The sequence below is a fragment of the Schistocerca cancellata genome, chromosome 4 (assembly GCF_023864275.1).
Source record: "Schistocerca cancellata isolate TAMUIC-IGC-003103 chromosome 4, iqSchCanc2.1, whole genome shotgun sequence".
NCBI classification, from domain to species: domain Eukaryota; kingdom Metazoa; phylum Arthropoda; class Insecta; order Orthoptera; family Acrididae; genus Schistocerca; species Schistocerca cancellata.
The window spans coordinates 64,078,025-64,100,650 of NC_064629.1; the positions used below are offsets into that span (position 1 = coordinate 64,078,025).

The 22,626-nt window shown below is 41.9% G+C and overlaps 1 protein-coding gene across 2 annotated transcripts in view; it reads right to left on the reverse strand.

Moving 5' to 3' along the window:
- LOC126183359 (rab-like protein 6) overlaps positions 1–22,626 on the reverse strand; it is a 190,875-nt gene that overhangs the window by 59,272 nt on the left and 108,977 nt on the right. For both annotated transcript variants that reach the window (XM_049925276.1, XM_049925277.1), the window contains exon 8: positions 20,146–20,335. In XM_049925276.1, coding sequence (XP_049781233.1) covers positions 20,146–20,335 — 190 coding nt within the window. The remainder of the gene's footprint in view (positions 1–20,145; positions 20,336–22,626) is intronic.

Below are 22,626 nucleotides of genomic sequence, written 5' to 3' on the forward strand. Positions count from 1 at the left end.
CGAGACTCGAACTCGGGACCTTTGCCTTTCGCGGGCAAGTGCTCTACCAACTGAGCTACCGAAGCACGACTCACGCCCGGTACTCACAGCTTTACTTCTGCCAGTACCTAGTCTCTTACCTTCCAAACTTTACAGAAGCTCTCCTGCAAACATTGCAGAACTAGCACTCCTGAAAGAAAGGATATTGCGGAGACATGGCTTAGCCACAGCCTGGGGGATGTTTCCAGAATGAGATTTTCACTCTGCAGTGGAGTGTGCGCTGATATGAAACTTCCTGGCAGATTAAAACTGTGTGCCCGCTGCAGAGTGAAAATCCCATTCTGGAAACATCCCCCAGGCTGTGGCTAAGCCATGTCTCCGCAATATCCTTTCTTTCAGGAGTGCTAGTTCTGCAAGGTTTGCAGGAGAGCTTCTGTAAAGTTTGGAAGGTAGGAGACGAGGCACTGGCAGAAGTAAAGCTGTGAGTATCGGGCGTGAGTCGTGCTTCGGTAGCTCAGTTGGTAGAGCACTTGCCCGCGAAAGGCAAAGGTCCCGAGTTCGAGTCTCGGTCGGGCACACAGTTTTAATCTGCCAGGAAGTTTCATATCAGCGCACACTCCGCTGCAGAGTGAAAATCTCATTCTGGAAACATCCCCCAGGCTGTGGCTAAGCCATGTCTCCGCAATATCCTTTCTTTCAGGAGTGCTAGTTCTGCAAGGTTTGCAGGAGAGCTTCTGTAAAGTTTGGAAGGTAGGAGACGAGGTACTGGCAGAAGTAAAGCTGTGAGTACCGGGCGTGAGTCGTGCTTCGGTAGCTCAGTTGGTAGAGCACTTGCACGCGAAAGGCAAAGGTCCCGAGTTCGAGTCTCGGTCGGGCACACAGTTTTAATCTGCCAGGAAGTTACATATCAGTGCACACTCCGCTGCAGAGTGAAAATCTCATTCTGGAAACATCCCCCAGGCTGTGGCTAAGCCATGTCTTCGCAATTTCCTTTCTTTCAGGAGTTCTAGTTCTGCAAGGTTTGCAGGAGAGCTTCTCTAAAGTTTGGAAGGTAGGAGACGAGGTACTGGCAGAAGTAAAGCTGTGAGTACCGGGCGTGAGTCGTGCTTCGGTAGCTCAGTTGGTAGAGCACTTGCCCGCGAAAGGCAAAGGTCCCGAGTTCGAGTCTCGGTCGGGCACACAGTTTTAATCTGCCAGGAAGTTTCATATCAGCGCACACTCCGCTGCAGAGTGAAAATCTCATTCTGGAAACATCCCCCAGGCTGTGGCTAAGCCATGTCTCCGCAATATCCTTTCTTTCAGGAGTGCTAGTTCTGCAAGGTTTGCAGGAGAGCTTCTGTAAAGTTTGGAAGGTAGGAGACGAGGTACTGGCAGAAGTAAAGCTGTGAGTACCGGGCGTGGGTCGTGCTTCGGTAGCTCAGTTGGTAGAGCACTTGCCCGCGAAAGGCAAAGGTCCCGAGTTCGAGTCTCGGTCGGGCACACAGTTTTAATCTGCCAGGAAGTTTCATATCAGCGCACACTCCGCTGCAGAGTGAAAATCTCATTCTGGAAACATCCCCCAGGCTGTGGCTAAGCCATGTCTCCGCAATATCCTTTCTTTCAGGAGTGCTAGTTCTGCAAGGTTTGCAGGAGAGCTTCTGTAAAGTTTGGAAGGTAAGAGACTAGGTACTGGCAGAAGTAAAGCTGTGAGTACCGGGCGTGAGTCGTGCTTCGGTAGCTCAGTTGGTAGAGCACTTGCCCGCGAAAGGCAAAGGTCCCGAGTTCGAGTCTCGGTCGGGCACACAGTTTTAATCTGCCAGGAAGTTTCATATCAGCGCACACTCCGCTGCAGAGTGAAAATCTCATTCTGGAAACATCCCCCAGGCTGTGGCTAAGCCATGTCTCCGCAATATCCTTTCTTTCAGGAGTGCTAGTTCTGCAAGGTTTGCAGGAGAGCTTCTGTAAAGTTTGGAAAGTAGGAGACGAGGTACTGGCAGAAGTAAAGCTGTGAGTATCGGGCGTGAGTCGTGCTTCGGTAGCTCAGTTGGTAGAGCACTTGCCCGCGAAAGGCAAAGGTCCCGAGTTCGAGTCTCGGTCGGGCACACAGTTTAAATCTGCCAAGAAATTTCATATCAGCGCACACTCCGCTGCAGAGTGAAAATCTCATTCTGGAAACATCCCCCAGGCTGTGGCTAAGCCATGTCTCCGCAATATCCTTTCTTTCAGGAGTGCTAGTTCTGCAAGGTTTGCAGGAGAGCTTCTGTAAAGTTTGGAAGGTAGGAGACGAGGTACTGGCAGAAGTAAAGCTGTGAGTACCGGGCGTGAGTCGTGCTTCGGTAGCTCAGTTGGTAGAGCACTTGCCCGCGAAAGGCAAAGGTCCCGAGTTCGAGTCTCGGTCGAGCACACAGTTTTAATCTGCCAGGAAGTTTCATATCAGTGCACACTCCGCTGCAGAGTGAAAATCTCATTCTGGAAACATCCCCCAGGCTGTGGCTAAGCCATGTCTCCGCAATATCCTTTCTTTCAGGAGTGCTAGTTCTGCAAGGTTTGCAGGAGAGCTTCTGTAAAGTTTGGAAGGTAGGAGACGAGGTACTGGCAGAAGTAAAGCTGTGAGTACCGGGCGTGAGTCGTGCTTCGGTAGCTCAGTTGGTAGAGCACTTGCCCGCGAAAGGCAAAGGTCCCGAGTTCGAGTCTCGGTCGGGCACACAGTTTTAATCTGCCAGGAAGTTTCATATCAGCGCACACTCCGCTGCAGAGTGAAAATCTCATTCTGGAAACATCCCCCAGGCTGTGGCTAAGCCATGTCTCCGCAATATCCTTTCTTTCAGGAGTGCTAGTTCTGCAAGGTTTGCAGGAGAGCTTCTGTAAAGTTTGGAAGGTAGGAGATGAGGTACTGGCAGAAGTAAAGCTGTGAGTACCGGGCGTGAGTCGTGCTTCGGTAGCTCAGTTGGTAGAGCACTTGCCCGCGAAAGGCAAAGGTCCTGAGTTCGAGTCTCGGTCGGGCACACAGTTTTAATCTGCCAGGAAGTTTCATATCAGCGCACACTCCGCTGCAGAGTGAAAATCTCATTCTGGAAACATCCCCCAGGCTGTGGCTAAGCCATGTCTCCGCAATATCCTTTCTTTCAGGAGTGCTAGTTCTGCAAGGTTTGCAGGAGAGCTTCTGTAAAGTTTGGAAGGTAGGAGACGAGGTACTGGCAGAAGTAAAGCTGTGAGTACCGGGCGTGAGTCGTGCTTCGGTAGCTCAGTTGGTAGAGCACTTGCCCGCGAAAGGCAAAGGTCCCGAGTTCGAGTCTCGGTCGGGCACACAGTTTTAATCTGCCAGGAAGTTTCATATCAGCGCACACTCCGCTGCAGAGTGAAAATCTCATTCTGGAAACATCCCCCAGGCTGTGGCTAAGCCATGTCTCCGCAATATCCTTTCTTTCAGGAGTGCTAGTTCTGCAAGGTTTGCAGGAGAGCTTCTGTAAAGTTTGGAAGGTAGGAGACGAGGTACTGGCAGAAGTAAAGCTGTGAGTACCGGGCGTGAGTCGTGCTTCGGTAGCTCAGTTGGTAGAGCACTTGCACGCGAAAGGCAAAGGTCCCGAGTTCGAGTCTCGGTCGGGCACACAGTTTTAATCTGCCAGGAAGTTTCATATCAGCGCACACTCCGCTGCAGAGTGAAAATCTCATTCTGGAAACATCCCCCAAGCTGTGGCTAAGCCATGTCTCTGCAATATCCTTTCTTTCAGGAGTGCTAGTTCTGCAAGGTTTGCAGGAGAGCTTCTGTAAAGTTTGGAAGGTAGGAGACGAGGTACTGGCAGAAGTAAAGCTGTGAGTACCGGGCGTGAGTCGTGCTTCGGTAGCTCAGTTGGTAGAGCACTTGCCCGCGAAAGGCAAAGGTCCCGAGTTCGAGTCTCGGTCGGGCACACAGTTTTAATCTGCCAGGAAGTTTCATATCAGCACACACTCCGCTGCAGAGTGAAAATCTCATTCTGGAAACATCCCCCAGGCTGTGGCTAAGCCATGTCTCCGCAATATCCTTTCTTTCAGGAGTGCTAGTTCTGCAAGGTTTGCAGGAGAGCTTCTGTAAAGTTTGGAAGGTAGGAGACGAGGTACTGGCAGAAGTAAAGCTGTGAGTACCGGGCGTGAGTCGTGCTTCGGTAGCTCAGTTGGTAGAGCACTTGCCCGCGAAAGGCAAAGGTCCCGAGTTCGAGTCTCGGTCGGGCACACAGTTTTAATCTGCCAGGAAGTTTCATATCAGCGCACACTCCGCTGCAGAGTGAAAATCTCATTCTGGAAACATCCCCCAGGCTGTGGCTAAGCCATGTCTCCGCAATATCCTTTCTTTCAGGAGTGCTAGTTCTGCAAGGTTTGCAGGAGAGCTTCTGTAAAGTTTGGAAGGTAGGAGACGAGGTACTGGCAGAAGTAAAGCTGTGAGTACCGGGCGTGAGTCGTGCTTCGGTAGCTCAGTTGGTAGAGCACTTGCCCGCGAAAGGCAAAGGTCCCGAGTTCGAGTCTCGGTCGGGCACACAGTTTTAATCTGCCAGGAAGTTTCATATCAGCGCACACTCCGCTGCAGAGTGAAAATCTCATTCTGAACTTATGCATTTATTGATTCTCCACATTTTGATAATAATTGGAGAAATAAAAAATAAAAAGAAAGAGTTTACATTAATTTATTCTTCAATTCCTTTTTTTCATTACTCTCTAAGCCAGTCACCTGTGTTATCACTATTTTAATCATAATCATAATCATCACCACTGGTATCAACATGTTCATTTGTAGGCCTACTGGCATTTCTACCTTCCTGACACTCCTCCAATAGTGTGTCATCTTTGAGCTAGCCACAGCACTGGATATGCAGCACTTTAATACTTTCATAACTGATTCACCTGACATTCTACCCCAAGTAGTAATGAGCCACTGGCCCAGCATGGATTTTGAGAGCTTTTTAAACTTTTCTCCTGAAGTGAAAGTATGGTCTCCTTGAAAAGGCCACTGTTTGTAAAACTGTCACAAATGAGCCTTGAAAGTTCTATTCACAACAACATCCATTACCTGAAGTTGTGTGGTCAAGCTGCCAGTAATTATTACAAGGTCTGAGTTGTTCTTTGCTATCAGCTCCTTAACTTCCTGGGTGACGTGTACCCTAAAAGAATCCCAGAGTAACATTTTCCTTCTCTTAAACAAAGAGCCTGCTATTCTGTTGCAAACAACCTTCAACCAATCTAGCATCAGGTTATTTGTCATCCATATCTTTTCTTGGCATTTAAAGATAAGTTCTGCAGGCAATTTTTATCTTGGTATCATTTTTCTATGAAAAATCAGCATGGGGGAGCTTGCTTCCATCTGATAATGCATCCCGCATTACTATTAGCCTTGCCTTTTCACTGCTAGAACTTTTTATAGGAATTCTTTTATTGCCTTTCATGCTGACTGTAATATTTGACACATCAAAGTAAAAAGGTACCTGATTGGCATTGCCCATATGGTCTAGCAAATGGACATACTGTTTCCTTAGATTGATTAGATGATGATGATGTGCAAGTAGCTTTTCATCAAATGCCACAGGCAGTAGCTGAGCTAGCATTGTTCTTTGTTGTAATGTAAGCCTCAGCCCCTTCATCGTCCTCACTTGCTGCGAGACATACAGTTGGAAAATTCCTCTTTATCTCCAGTACCTTCATTTGGCTAATTTCTCTGGCAGTCGGTAAGTCTTCATTGAATTTTTCTTGCATACATTGAACAGTCTGCTGCGCCAACAGATAAAACCTTCCCTGATTCGGTCACCTGAAAATTTGGCACACAGAACTAGCAATCTTTAATTTATTCTTCATGTGATGCCACCTACAAACATTTTCTTCTGTGACACTAAAGTTCCTTTCTGCCGCACATCGGTTCGCGATCTCTGCTTTATGAATCACCGTTAACTTAAAATTAGAGTTGTATGCCCGCATGAATCAGCTGTGAACCATGAAAACACAGAATAATGTTTCTCAACAGGTGCAGCTCTAATTTGCATCTATTATTGATTGCTACAATTTACAGTTCTTGCAGCACTTAACTTTGTAGCTAACCTTCAAAATCAACAATGCTGCAGAACAGTGGCAGCTTTAGTGTAGTTTTTGTGAACATGTACCATACTGAAACTACAGTTCACTCGAATCCATTATTAGCTGAAATTCAATTGCTTTAAAATTGGACAAATACTCAATAATAGTACACTTCTCTATGAGAGAGAAATGAAATGATTGTATGACATTATTGGCCAGGAGACCCCATCTGCAGTTGTTTGGGGCTGCCTGGTTCAATTCTTTCTTTTTGGGCACTACTTCAGTTACTTGACCCCAGTACACTTGAAACATGGCACAACAAATAAAACACACACCTCAACAATGGCACATTGTCTTCTAAACAAAGTCATAAATACCAGTCACTAATAATGTAATGCAAGTAATCTGCATTGAACAAATGTCAGCATGGATTTCTTACTGTGAACTACCCAGGTATTATAAATTATTAATTTTTCTTGCATACACTTATTAATAGCCAAAGACCCATCTGTGGACCTATAATAATGCAGTTATGTTCATGCAACACATTAAATCCTATGTAAATACAGAATGCAAGAACAAAAGTTTTAACAAAGTAAATACTGTAAGCATGTCACACAATAAAACAAAATCAAACAATCTGTTTTTGATATTAGTAATGTGACACATTTTTCCAATTTGAAAATGCTTTGAGTATATTCAGTCACTGTGGATGAATAATGTAAGTAATGGAAAAATTCATTTGACTAACAAAATGGATCATTATTGTTCAAAAGATGAAACACTGACAGTATATAAAGACAAAGGCATCAATATGGTGATTACTGACAATATTGTGTGTGTGTGTGTGTGTGTGTGTGTGTGTGTGTGTGTATATCTAAAAATTCAGTTCATTGTGGAACACTGAGAATGAAGGCATGCAGTCAGCTGTCAGACTGTGCAAACTGACGGGAGCAAATTGGCAGCATCACATTGTACTCTCTCTCTCTCTCTCTCTCTCTCTCTCCCCCTCCTCCCCTTTTGCTGGGTATTCAATGCTTATTTACCTTCTAAACAGGATTTTTCATGAACATATTACTATTTCATCCACTGGTTTGGACAATGAAGTTTACGAGCTGGTTAATTTAAACACTGATGGTAAGTATAGTGAGGAATACAATTAAACAGTATTCAACTTTCACAAGAGTGACAGGAGACAATGAGATAAAAAAATGTAATCAGGAAATAAATCTCGAACCAGTAGAATACACACACCAAAAAAAGTTTTGCATCACCTCGGTTCCGAGAGTTCCGGAACCTGTACAGAAAACTGGAATAAAGATCAACATAAACATCATTTCTGCCCTTTTTATTGCTCATGAAAACCACACATTGCATGTCATACCACCATACAGCAAGACCTTCACAGCAAGACCTTCAGAGGTGGTGGTCTAGATTGCTGTACACACCGGTACCTCTAATACCTAGTAGCACATCCTCTTGCATTGATGCATGCATTCGTCGTGGCATACTATCAAGTCCATCAAGGCACTGTTGGTCCAGATTGTCCCACTCCTCAACGGCGATTTAGCGTAGAGCCCTCAGAGTGGTTGGTGGGTCACGTCGTCCATAATCAGTCCTTTTCAATCTATCCCATGCTTGTTCGATAGGGTTCATGTCTGGAGAACATGCTGGCCACTCTAATCGAGCGATGTCATTACCTTGAAGGAAGTCACTCACAAGATGTGCACATTGGGGGTGGGAATTGTCATCCATGAAGATGAATGCCTCGCCAATATGCTGCCGATATGGTTGCACTATCGGTCAGAGGATGGCATTCATGTACCATACAGCCATTACGGCACCTTCCATGACCACCAGCGGTGTACGTCGGTCCCACATAATGCTATCCGAAAACAGCAGGGAACCTCCACCTTGCTGCACTCACTGGACAGTGCGTCTAAGGTGTTCAGCCTGACCGGGTTGCCTCCAAACATATCTCCGATGATTGTCTGGCTGAAGGCATATGTGACACTCATTGGTGAAGAGAATGCGATGCCAATCCTGAGTGGTCCATTCGGCATGTTGTTGGGCCCATATGTACTGCACTGCATGGTGTCGTGGTTGCAAAGATGGACCTCGCCATGGAAGTAAGGAGTGAAGTTGCACATCATGCAGCCTATTGAGCACAGTTTGTGTCATAACATGATGTTGTGAGGCTGCATGAAAAGCATTATTCAACATGGTGGCATTGCTGTCACGGTTCCTCCAAGCCATAATCCGTAGGTAGCGGTCATCCACTGCAGCAGTAGCCCTTGGGCAGCCTGAGCGAGGCATGTCATCAACAGTTGCTGACTCTCTGTATCTCCCCCATGTCCGAACAACATCGCTTCGGTTCACTTCAAGATGCCTGGACACTTCCCTTGTTGAGAGGCCTTCCTGGCATAATGTACCAATGCAGACACAAACGAACTGCGGTACTGACCGTCTAGGCATGGTTGAACTACAGACAACATGAGCCATGTACTTCCTTCCTGGTGGAATGACTGGAACTGATCAGCTGTCTGACCCCCTCCATCTAATAGGCGCTGCTCATGCATGGTTGTTTACATCTTTGGGAGGTTTTAGTGACATTTCTGAACAGTCAAAGGGACTGTGTCTGTGATACAATACCCACAGTCAACATCTATCTTCAGGAGTTCCGGGAATAGGTGTGATGCAAAACTTTTTTTTGATGTGTGTATATGCCAAAGGCCTGTTTCTCTATTGGGAAAGTCTTCTCACTGCCCTTTGGAATATTAGCCCTATAATAATCTGACACTGCATATAAGCTGCACATTTAAATTTTGAAGAAGAAATAAAAATAAATATTTTGCACAAAAATAAGCTGCACGTTGACTGAGAAGAGAAAAATTACCAGAAATTTACTTGTTCAATACGACACAGTGGCACTTAATGGTACCATATTTTGTCTTATTCACACTCATCACTATCAATACTGGTATTGAGTTCATGATTCTGAGTCTCACTCTCATCACCTTCTGCATTCTCCTCCCAAAGTATGTCATCCTTGCTGCAGTCCAGTGCATTCAATATGCATCATTTCTTAAACCCCCTTGACGGTGGTCTCTGATGCTATGGAGAGCCATGAATCACGAATCCACTCACACAGAAGGGTGTCACAATGGCTTCTTCATCTTACAGGATGGTGCAAGCGCATGGCCTTCTCCCAGGAGCCAATCTGAATAAATTTTTCAGAAATATTCTTGAACAGCTTGTTTATGGTCCCGTATAGCACCTGTAGTTGTGAAGTCATTCCTCCGGGTATTACAACAAGGTCTGTCTTTTGTGCAAAAAGTTAATCTTTTACTTCAGCAGTTACATGTCCCTTAAGAGTATCCAAAACTACCATGTCTCTCTTAGCATGCAGTGCTCCAGGTCTGCAATTCCAAATGCCTACTGTCATGTTCCTTGGCATGTTGAAAATTACTAGTGTTTTGTCAGCTGATGAAAAGGGCACGAGTGACTCTTTTGCAACTGGATAATGTACTGCTGGGAGTCAAACTGTTTCCTGCTCAAAATCTGCTGGCTTCTTTGTGCTACTGTAGTACTTCATAAGAGATCAAGGCATTTCTCCACATAAACCAACGACACCAACCAATACTTCCACACTCTCCAGGAAATGGCACGTTGTAAAAGCACTGTCTGTATGGATGGAGATGCTCGTGAGTTAGCAAGAAGCTGAGGTCTATGCCAGCGATAGCACAGCTGCTGGCAGTGTCTTCTACACCACACAGGCCTCAATGGATGACCCAGACAAAGCGTCTTACAATGCCCATCTCACCATATCCACTCCCACAGTCTTTCCCCACTTCCCCAGATCCCATCCAAGGTGTGACGTGACACATGCTGAGTAATTAGCCTTGCACCATGTGGGGTACCATGATGTTGACCAAACAGATCCCCAATACTCGTTGGATCAAAATGGAGAACACTGAAAAGAAAACAAAAACTAAAGGACCTAAAGAGACTGCAAACACCCAAGCATCAGGGCTGGAACTGATGGAAATTGTTTCTGCAATTGAATTGGGTGATCAAACTAGTCCAAGAAGTGGAAACTGTTACTGTGATGTTGGATCAGGTCAAGATTAAATCCTTGTTTGAGACTATAGAGGAGGAAACTTCTCAAAGAAAAGAAACAAAAGGAATGTAAAGAAAGGCTTCCTAAACAAAAATGGAGGGAACTAAAAGGTCTTGAACCTAAGACCTCCTAAAAAAGACAGTCCCAGAGTGAAAGGGGTAATCAGATTCCTTCCACCTCTAAGACAGAGAACAAGAGAGGAGTCTAATACTCCCACTTCTCAGCATAAATGGATCCAGAAAAAGCTAAGGCAGGAAACTAAGGCAGGAAAGACTCTTTCCTTCTCATCCCATCCAGTAAGTGTCTCCTGAACCAGGGTTCTGGATGACTTTCCCGAACTCTACCCCTTTTTTCTAAACATCTCAAGTCCTTTTCCTACATCCCTCTTCTTTCTCCTTCAACCCTTCTGACAGAAGGAGCGACTGGCTCCAAAAGCTTGCATATGCAAAACCTTTTTTTAAACATGTGTTCTCCTGCTGCCTGGTTGGTAGTAGATTTTTTATCCATTGAATTACAGTGTCAAAAACTGATTATCTTCGTTGTTACACATGTATATTAAGTTTGAGGTTGAAATGGGTGTTAAACAGACCCTGGCCTATAGGAATCCTAGGAAAACAGATTGGGACTCATATAGGAAAGATCTAAACTCATGCATATCTCAAGTCAAAACTTTGATGAGGAACCCATTAGATTTTGAGGGAATAGCAGAGGCAGTAACATCTGCCGTCACAGCTTCATATTTAGAGAACTGCCCAATCACCAAGAAGTGCACAAACAGGAACATACCTTGGTGGAACAACAATCTGGAAGTGAAAAGGAAACAGATAGAAAGACTGTTCAACCTTGCACAGAAGAAAGGACAACAGGCAAAATATCAGGAGGCCCTTGTCAAATACAACCTTATGATTAAACCAGCAAAGCTTATCTACCTGGAAGGTATTTTGTGAGGAATTGGAAGGTACAGCTACTTGTTCTAGACTTCATAAAACCCTCACTAGAATACCAACTAATCCAGAAGGTATTTTAAGGAAGGAGGATGGTAAGTATACAAGGACAGCGAGTGACATGCTGGATGTGCTCTTTGAGACTCACTTCCCGCAGTGCACTCTGGCAGGTAACACAGGCCAGGAGTCAATCCCTGAAGGACAGTGGTTTACATGTAATCAAAGGGAAAACTAGGATTCTACCAGAGAATGAGTTGATTTTATGAAATCCAGTGGGCGGTGTGAATGTTTCAAGCACTCATCAAGCCCTGATGGTATCTTTCCAGTTCTACTATAACAAACAGGAGAGCATGTAATTAGATTCCTATGTAGACTGTTTAGAGTCGGGTCAGCATAGTAGCAACAATCATTCCTAATTCTTGGAGAACAATGAGGGATGTTTTCATTCCGAAGCCAGGGAAATTCATCTCACCAAGGCCAAGGATATAAAACCCATCAGCCTGTCCTCCTTTATTCATTTAAATCCATGTGTTCTGATAATACACAGTGAGTTACAGATATTGGATAAAATTTAACATTTTTAACCCATATTATGGGGAGACTATGGTATTATAACACACTGCAACAACTTGACTAAAATAGCTTCACTGAGTTGTTCATGTTCTGCACTTAAAAATAAACAGCAAAATAACTTTTCTAGGTATTCTTTTACAGGGTAAAAACAGTGACACAGCAGACAGAACTTCATGGCTTTACTAAATTGTATGTTGTCTCCAACAGACTTAGTACATGTGTGAAGCTTGCTGAATAGTTGGACGTCCATGTGGCTCTCTTCTGGATTTTGAAAATGCTCAGGGCAGTTGAAAAATTCCCCAGAATAGCGCACCATATTTTAGGCAGGCCCGTACATATGCATAGTGTGCACTAGTTACTGTTTTCTGGCTAGCACATGATTTCAGCATACTCACGGCATAGCAGCCAGTACTTATTCTGGCAGTTACCTTTTCAGTATGTTTATTCAATTTCAGGTTATCTTTTACCCACAGACCACAGATCCAGGAATTTGAACACAGCATTTGGATTTATTGGTTGGTTATTTGACATTACAAGTGGTTGAGAGGGATTTGCATTTTGTGGGGTGTGAAAGCTCATGGAAACTGTTCTTTTTACGGTTGATGGTTAATCTGTTGATTGTATTCCAGTTGCCCAGTTGCTCAGTAGCAAAGTCCACAGCCTTCTGGACAGCCTGTGTGTTCTCTCTTTTAAGGAGTACAGTTGTGTCACCAGCAAATACTATGGTTCTGTGTGCATCTCCATTCAGGCTAAAATCATTAATATACAGGATGAATAGTAGAGGTCCCAAATACTGAGCCCTGTGGTACATCTTGTTTAACAGTTTACCCAGTAGATAGGATTTTGGTTATTGAACTGAGTTGTTTATTAGTGTACTTCATGTTAACTTTCTGTATATGATTGCTTAGGAACAATGAATCCATTTGTCTGCACATCCCCTGATGCCATACTGTCCAGTTTCCTCTAAAGACACTAGAAAAACCAGTTATTGTGCACATAAGGGAGAAGAGATTAAGTGAGGTTCCTCTACATGTAAATCAACACATGAAACAATCATGTGAAACTTTGCCCAAATTGATTGGAAGGTGGAAAAAGCTCTACACTTTCAGGAAATATTTCTATGCTGGACATCGAGGGGGCTTTTGACAATATAATATTCAAATCCATGTTTAGAGCTGCAGACGAGCATGGCACCGAGACCACGACATGCAGGTGGATTCAGACCATCCTAAGCAGAAGAAAGATAGAAGCCACCATGATGAATGAGAAAATGGCAATCAACACTACTGGGCAGTGTCCACAAGGAGGGGTATTGTTCTCACTACTGTGGAACCAAATGGTGAATGGACACACTGAAGAGTTAAATACCAGAGGCTACTTATGCAGATGATTCAGTCATAGTAATACTTGTCAAATTTGCTGGTGCTCTTAAAACAATGGCACAATGTGCACTAGACATTGTGTAACACTGGTGCAGAACACAGGATCTAGGGATTAGTCTCAAGAAAACTGTTGTAGTACCATTTATGAGAAAGGAAATCCAGCACACCTACTTGAACCCCAAGTGCCTTGAAAAAATTCTACCAGTAGAAGGGATAGTGAAGTATCTAGGGATAACCCTGGATGTGAAATTGTCATGGACCCCTTGCATAAAGTATATATGTTGCACGGCAAAAAAAGTACTCATGTTAGCACTAGAAGGACCTGTGATAAAAAATGAGTCTATATCCCAGAAATATGTGCTGGATATACAACACTGTACACAATCAGCTTAACAGCTCATGCATGAAAGTTACTTACAAGAATAATATATACAAAAATGGAAAAGAAAATTGAGGATGGGTTAGATGACGATCAGTTTGGCTTTAGGATAAGTAAAGGCACTAGAGAGGCAATTCTGATGTTGCGGTTGATAATGGAAGCAAGACAAAAGAAAAATCAAGGTATATTCATAGGATTTGTCAACCTGGAAAAAGCATTGGACAATGTAAAATGATGCAAGATGTTCAAAATCCTGAGAAAAATAGGGGTAAGCTACAGGGAGAGACAGGTAATATACAATATGTACAAGAGCCAAGAGGGAATAATAATAGTGGACAACCAAGAACTAAGAGCTCGGATTAAAAAGAGTATAAGACATTAATGTAATCTTTCGTCCCTACTGTTCAATCTGTACATTGAAGAAGCAATGATGGAAATAAAAGAAATGTTCAACAGTGTAATTAAAGTTCAAGGTGAAAGGATATCAATGATATGATTCGCTGATGACATTTTTATCCTGAGTGAAGGTGAAAAAGAATTACATGATCTGCTAAATGGAATGAACCATCTAATGAATACAGAATATGGATTTAGAGTAAATTTAAAAAAGATGAAAGTAATGAGAAGTAGCAGAAATGAGATGATGATGTTTGGTTTGTGGGGCACTCTACTAGCAGAAATGAGAAAAGCAATAAACTTGACATCAGGATTAATGGTCACTAGGTAGATGAACTTAAGGAATTCTGCTACCTAGGCAGCAAAATAACCACTGATGGACGGTGCAAGGAGGACATCAAAAGCAGACAAGCACTGGCAAAAAGGACATTCATTGCCTAGAGAAGTCAACTAGTATCAAATATAGAGCTTAATTTGAGGAAAAATTTCTAAGAATTTATATTTGGAGCAGCATTGTATGGTAGTGAAACATGGATTGTGGGATAACTGGAGCTCTAGAGAATCAAAGCATTTGAGATGTGGTGCTACAGATGAACTAAAAATTAGGTGGACTGATAAGGTAAGGAATGTGGAGGTTCTATGCAGAATTGGAGAGGAATGGAATATGTGGAAAACACTGACAAGGAGAAGGGACAGGATGATAGGACATCTGTTAAGCCATCAAGGCATGACTTCCATGGTAGTAGAGGGAGCTGTAGAGGGTAAAATCTGTAGAGGAAGACAGAGATTGGAATACATCCAGCAAATAACTGAGGACATAGCTTGAAAGTCTTACTATGAGATGAAAAGGTTGGTACAGATGAGGAATTCATGGCGGGCCGCATCAAACCAGATAGAAAAATTTATGGGGCTACAGTATGGTAGAATAAAGCAGAAAAGGTGACTGCTAAGGAGCTTGGCAACATGCAGAGACTGGCCTGTTTAGCCATAACAGGCGGAACTGCTGGGATGGAGACCATGCTGTACATGCGTCCATAACACCTTTGGGTTACAATGGAGGCAGCAGCAGGGCATACATGTTAAAAGCTGGAAACAACTGGATTCCTGTAGGATATCCACAATTCTAGACCGATATAGTGAGTGTGGTAAATATAGGAAAGATTGAGGAAATGGTAGCTGACCATAAAGTAACTCTAGCTGCTTTAATAAACCTTTCAATGTAACAACTGAAAGAAGGGAGCAGTGGTAGAACGAGTTACTACATTGTTCAGGAGACATGGTCTGTTTTACTGACAAGTCAAAAACAGATGAAGGCACTGGGGCTGGAGTATGCCTGCTGTGGTCCCTGGTCACTCAGGAGTTAGTAGCAATGAACAAGCTGATACACTGGCAAGGACAAGCATGATGACTCCATTTATTGGACCAGAACCCATCCTAACCACCACTAATGGGATGGTAAAATCAAAACTATGTGGCCTGAATCAAGAGGCAGGATGTAGAATATTGGGCTACAGTCCAAAAACAAAAGCAGAGCGCAAGCTGGTGATACTGAAATCATGTTTTAAGAAAAGTTCTGTAATACTGAACTTGAACAAGAAATAGATTAAGCTCACGGTAGGACTCATGACTGGCCATGGAGACTTTAAGAAAGGCCTACATATGATGGGTACAGAAGAAGAAACCTCTAACTGCAGACTGTGAGATGAGGAGGATGACACTGCACCACATATAACATTCCAGTGCAAAGCTCTGGAAGGCAAATTACACAGAATATTCAGGTCAGTAGAGCCTGAAGAAAATGTGACTAATAAGTTACTAGTAAAGAGTCTCCTACTACTTCTTAAGGGTACCACTTGGTTTCACTTGAATCACAGGGAGCAAATCCCACAATAAACTCAGTTTAGTTGCAGTGTGGACAACATTGGGCTAAGACCACTGTTGGTTTTGTCTCCCTGCGTAAATCAAATCAAATCAACATTCCCACTGAAGTCTCCTCGTGGCATGTTTAAGACTCTTGCGATTTCCAAGACCTTCAGTTGGATTATTTCTCATGAGATAGGCATCCTATTTTTCCTCTTATCTTGCATATAGGAAAGAACCTCAGCTTCAAGTGACGATTTTCTTGTTGTAACAGCCATCTTCCATTTTTCTACTGAAGCAACCCAGCATCTTGAATGTCAAATCAAATGCCATTCAGCCATCTAATTTCCAAACTGTTATTTTACTGGGCTACCAGTTTTGGCAATATATTATGCCATCCTCAGGCCCCCTGACTGACATGAAAGAAGATTCTAACTCAGTTCCAGTCAAAATAGGGGCCAGCATTCAAAGGCTGGTATCTGCAGATTTCTGCTTGATACAGTGATCACTTCAAACATCACCTGTTGACTTTTTGAACTGATCACTCTATCAAGCAGAAATCTACAGATACCAGTCTTTGAATGCTGGTTGCTATTTTGACCAGAACCAGGGTTGGAATCTTCCTGCATGTCAGTCAGGGGGTCTGAAGATGGCATAACATATCACAGAAACTGGTAGCCCAATAAAATAACAGTTTGGAAATTAGATGGCTGAAATGTGTCTGATTTGATATTCTGTACTGAACAAACGAGTCCTGCAACCATCTCTGAAAAGATGGACAAACAAAGACTTAGATTCAATCAGTCCACACTTTCTTCCAGCCCCTCTGTTGGTTGTGGTTTTGGCATAATGCAGAACTATAAGTTGAAACTTTCACTTAACTGCATTGAATTCCTTAGCTTGACGACAATTTTCACTCTAAATGGTTGTTCATATTGGCATAAATCAGGCTTTCCTACCAGTATCCAACTGAAATGGAATTATAAGCTAAAGAACAATATTGGTAGACCTACACAATGTGAATGCCAATAAAATACTGGTAAAAGTTTGTATTGTTGTGTAATATAATGCACTGCCACCAGTTTCAGTTACAGGCACTAGTTGTATTGCTGCAAATGAGCATAATTTTTGCACAGCAAGGGTATGCAAAAAGACAAGGTACCTGATATAAGCCACATCCTAACTTTACAAGGACGAAATTTAGATAAAAAGGGTAGCATATTTTTGGGGCAATATGATAAATGCTGGCCATTATGTTACAAGTCTTACCCATTTCCCCTTTCTGTCCTACCCTGTATACCACTTTTCTCTTTTCATAACAAAAAATAACTAATTACTACCAAAAATTTGTTTTTCTAACTAATAAGTTACCTACAGAGGACTCCACAATCAAATATAATCTTTATCATACAGTCAACCAATTAATAAATAAAATAGGGGTGTTGTGTAAACAAATCTACCAGGAACAAAAATGATGAGATATACAGGGTGATTGTACTCAAAGATAAACTTTCAAACCAGTGTAGAAATAACATCACTGGTCAGAACGATGTCAAACTGCAATGGAACATTATTGGAGGAGGAGGAAAACGTACGGCAGAAGAAAAATAAATAGTTACAAAATGTAGCAATAGATGGCACTGTAAACATCATAATTTAAAAGCGGTTGACTAAAATGACAAATGAATCATATAACAATGCCTAAGGTGTACATTTGACGTTAAGCAAACCGTACTACTCAGTGTGCATGGGTGTACAGGTGTGATACTGTTAGTTACGTAAGCCCATCCACCACGGCAAGGTCATATCACATTGCATGGGAAAAATCACTTCTTATTTGTCCAAAGGCCAAAACTCACATAAAAAGCATCACTCGCATCGGTTTCTAATTGTTCTAAGGTCAATAACCACATAAAAGCATCAATCACATTGGTTTTTAATTGTTCTGAGGCCAAAAAACACATAAAAAGCATCAATCAAAATCAAATCGGATTATTAATTTCCATGTGACTGGCGCAAAACATGTTCAATATGCTGTCCACTGTTTTCTGCAAACAAGTTGAAATCAAGAAACAGTATGTTCCACAACTGATCGAAGTATTTCCGGGGTGCCCTCCAGAATTTGTTGCGCAATGTGTGCCTTCAATGCAGCTAAGTTTGCAATTGGAACGCTGAACATAACATCTTTCAGACAGCACCACAGACAGAAGTCACACGGATTAAGATCAGGTGATCGGGATGGCCAGGCTGTAGCAAAATGGCATCGGATAATTCTAGCATTTCTGAAATGGCGCTTCAGCAACTGCTTATCTGGATAAGCAATATGTGAAAGTGCGCTATCTTGCATAAAAATGATCTCATCCACACATCTACACTGTTGGAGGGCTGGAATAACATGGTTGTGCAAAAGACACTCATAGCACTTATCGGTGATGGTACAGTTAACAGGATCAGAAGCAGCTGTCTCTCTGAAAAAATATGGCCCTATGATAAATGATGCCATAAACCCGCACGACACAGTGACCTTTTCAGGATGAAGTGGTATTGGTTGATTTGCATGTGGATTTTCCATTGCCCATATTCGACAATTCTGTGTATTGAAATACCCTGTCAGATGGAAGCAGGTTTCGCCTGTGCACAAAATCTTCCACGGCCAATCAGTGTCCACTTCCATGCGAGCAAGAAATTCTAAGGCAAAGGCCTCTCTTGCTGGCTGGTCACCAGGAAGCAATTCATGCACATGGGTAATTTTGAATGGATAGCTCACGGGTATGTCCAATGTTCGAGCAATTCCACGTGCACTACGCGTTTGCACAGCACCACTCGTCTCCTCCTGCATTGCTGTGGCCACTGCTTCCGCTGCCGTCGAATCAATTTGTTTCCTCCCTCTACTAGGTTGCACACCAAAAGAACCTGTCTTATCGAATTTCCGAATCATTTTCTCCAGACCCACAGCAGTCATTGGACCAACGCCTTTTTTCTAAGCCTTCAATGTCCAGAACTTCTGCAGAGCGACACGTGCACAGTCATCATTCCTGTAATACAACTTTACAAGGAGAGCACGATCCTGCATCAAGACAGTCATGGTGAATGCCACAGACGCGAAAGGAGGAAAAGCCTTGTACCCGGCGTGTTTATACCAACTTCAGTGGGTTGTGCACATGACAGGTGTTTTCATTTACGTATTCTGACACATACAGTGCCATCTATTGATCAATTTTCATACTTTTTTTTCTTCGACCATATGTTTTCCCCTGCTCCGATAATATTCTGTTGCAATTTGACGTTATTCTGACCAGTGGTGTTATTTCTACAGCGTTTTGAAAGTTTAACTTTGATTATATAATTATAATCACCCTGTAGATGAGCAGTCATTAACAAGATATTTCATTGAAAGAAAGCAATGCAAGCCTAACTTTTCGGGGATGCAAAACGGATTATTCTTATTGATTATCTTGCAAAGAATACAACATTAACAATTATTGTGGATACTAAGCAAGTTTTTGGGACCAATTGGATGAAAAAATACACCAGAAAAGCCTGGATTGAACATTTAAAAAAAATCATATTTTGTCCAGATAATGGCTCGTCTACAAGGGTGTTTAGCAATATGGAAAATGTGGAACCTGATGCACAAATAGCTGAACATCTATCTTCTTCACTAGGTCTGACATCCACTAACTTCCACCTATTCTCACACATAAAGGAAGTTGTGACTGGAAAACATTTTGAGACCAATCGGTAGGTTATGGCAGCCATAGATGTGTATCTTGCAGATTTTCCTGAACCATATTCCATGGATAAAATCTACTCACCCAAAAATGTTGAACAAACTGTGTTGACATAAAATCGGGCTACAATGAAAAATAAAGTGTATTTTTGTTGTAAACAAAATAGTCTTTGCTGCCATCACAAACTTTTCGCTTTGTTGACCACTTAGGAGTAATCGACAACACACCTAAGTTCTGAAAGAGCAGCACAGAAATAAAAATGGTGAGAGTGTACTACGTATCATAAAAGCATCCTTATGCAAATGATAACACAATGTTACAAAAGGTGGAAAAAAATGAATAAAGTGAAACAAAGCTGACAATGACCACTAGGCCTTGTTTACAGCAGAAGTAATAGCTCAAAAGTTTGTTTTGAAAAGAATTCCAGCATTTAGTTGGAGAGCTTATGGGGAAATCATGGGATTGTTTAAATTCATATCTTCATTCAGTTCAGTCTAGTTTATTAATTTCTTTGTCTGGGCTAATTGCATAGAGTTACAAGTTGTTTGATTTGTAGGAGGTTAGGAACAGATTCCATAAGACTGGTAACTCTTTTCTTGATTTAATACTACAAACTTTTTAAACTTATAATGTGATTCATATTAAAGTCTTTTGACAACTGTCAATGAATCAATGCTACTAACTGTATAAGAAATAAGTGGAAAAAGCATAAAAATAAGTTAGGATCAATAAATATATAAATAACATCTTATTTTCCTACATTTACCTGTCTGTATCTTCCTCCTTGTGTACAGGAGATGCACATGTGACAGGACTGTCTTCAAGAAATGAATTGTCTATCTGTCCTCCATCAGGCACAAACTCATCAACACTTGTTATCACTTCTGGTGTGCTAGGATTTTTGGAGGGAGTTTCAATCTTTTCTTCTGAACTAGGTTGCTGGATGTTCTCCACACCTTTAACAAACACACGTATACAAATTACAAATTAAGTTGCTACTTAATTCAGCCTTTTAAAAAATAACAATAGTAACAAAGAAAAAAATAGTGGGTACAACATTTTAGATTGTACAGTGACAGGGACATGTGTCTCTTGGCAGAAACTAATCAGATTGCTAACTACACTCGTGGTACATAGTGCACATTCCCACCTATCCCAATAAGCAGAATATCTTTTACCAAAATTCAAATGAACTTTCACTCTATAAATTAAGGTTTACAATGAATGATAGCTTACTCTATCATGCCTCAATGGTAAATGTTTTGTAACTTGTTGAGTGATGTCAAATAAAGAGATTTGAATCAATTCTCATATCTTTGGCTGAGAGAGAGAGAGAGAGAGAGAGAGAGAGAGAGAGAGAGAGATTAGATGGAGGGAAGACGCAAAGGAGGAGGGGTTGAGTTAAAAATGACAATGAGTATTCTCAGAATGCAAACTGACGCACTTCTTTGGACACTGACAAATAACTTGTTCATCTAGGAGTTTTACTATTTCATCAAAAGCTCATTACAGGGTTAGAGTAATTTAAATAAACTAATGGAATCTATATCATGTTGTTCATTGTTCCTTAATATTTTGGACTTCTTCAGGTTTGGAGATGTATTGATATTGGTATATCAGTACACTGCTGGCCATTAACATTGCAACATTATGAAGATGGCATACAACAAACGTCAAACTGGCATGGAGTATATCATGTTTGGATAGGTGATGGATTATCATTTAAACACAACCACACGAAGTAGGTAGAGTAGTAACACCATCTACATTCTGTTTGTATGGAACTATTATGCAAAGGGTTTCTCATTCAAAAACTGCAATTCAATCTTACGTGTTTGGAGATGAATGTGTTACACAGAATCATGTAAGAAGACATTTTTACCAGCACATGTCAGAATTTGACACTGGCATGATTGTGGCCTATCAAGGCTACGGTTTATTATCTCTCAATATTGCTACTTGTGTATTACTTCAGAGCTGACATTATTTTTACAGTTCATTTTGGATCCAAAGTAAGTGAAATTACATGTGACATCAATCCTATATGAACCAATTTCTATGAATGGGTGCTCATTTGGATAATCTTCCACAGTTATGGGCATGTACTTACTTTCCTCTTCATTTATCTGTAGATTCACATCTTTCCAGCACCTCTTTCAAGACTTTTAAAGGCTTCTTTCACTGCTCTTTATATTCTTGGAATTATTTTAATATCATCTGCATATGCCAGCACCAGAACTGAATTGTACAGGACAGTCTACAATGATTATCAATGTGGATTTCATCAAGGAAGATCTACTGTTGACCATATCTTCACAATACAGAAAATATTAGAAAAATGTACAGAATTTGGGACTGATACACCTACGAAAGTACTGACAGAAGAGAGCTGTATATAGCAATGGAGGAGTTAGTGATTCCTAAGAAATTGATTGCCATAGTGAAAGCTATTAAGGAAAACATTCATAGTCAACTTAGTACACACACACACACACACACACACACACACACACACACACACACAAAACATGGAGTAAGGCAGAAGATACATTATCCTGTTTCCTGTTTAATATAGCCTTGGAAAAACTTAATATACAGAATATGCTATCAAGTGCTGTGAACACACACACACACACACACACACACACACACACACTGGAAAACATTATAGGAAATGTGGGCATCGATACAAGAGGTCACTCTGTTGGGGCCTACTTGTACCAGGGATAAAATGAAATGATACAAATTCTGCAAACATATCTCATTCCTCCACTACAATGAGAAGTCATCTGAGCTTAATACATCCCTGCTGACAAGTTAATTCTTAATTCTGAAATATGGAGCAAGTTCATGCAAAACTGCATCCACTGTTATCACCCTCGTGAAAATATTACAACTGATAACCAGTTACTTCCAAGTAAACTAAGATGAACATATACCCAGTTTATGTCAAACAAACTTGATAAATAAGGATGCATGTTTTGGATAGCTGCAGATGTGACATCCCAGTATATTTGCAATGCCTTCCCATTCCTTAGTAAGGAGTAAGGCTGACCACACAACCAGCCACTTGAAGACTATGTCGTTCGTAATTTCATGGAGCCATTTCTAAACCAAGATTGGATTGTGTGAGGGCAGAGACCAAACAGCAAGGTCATCGGTCTCATTGGATTAAGGAAGGATGGGGAAGGAAGTCGGCCATGCCCTTTCGAAGGAACCATCCTGGCATTTGCCTGGAGCGATTTAG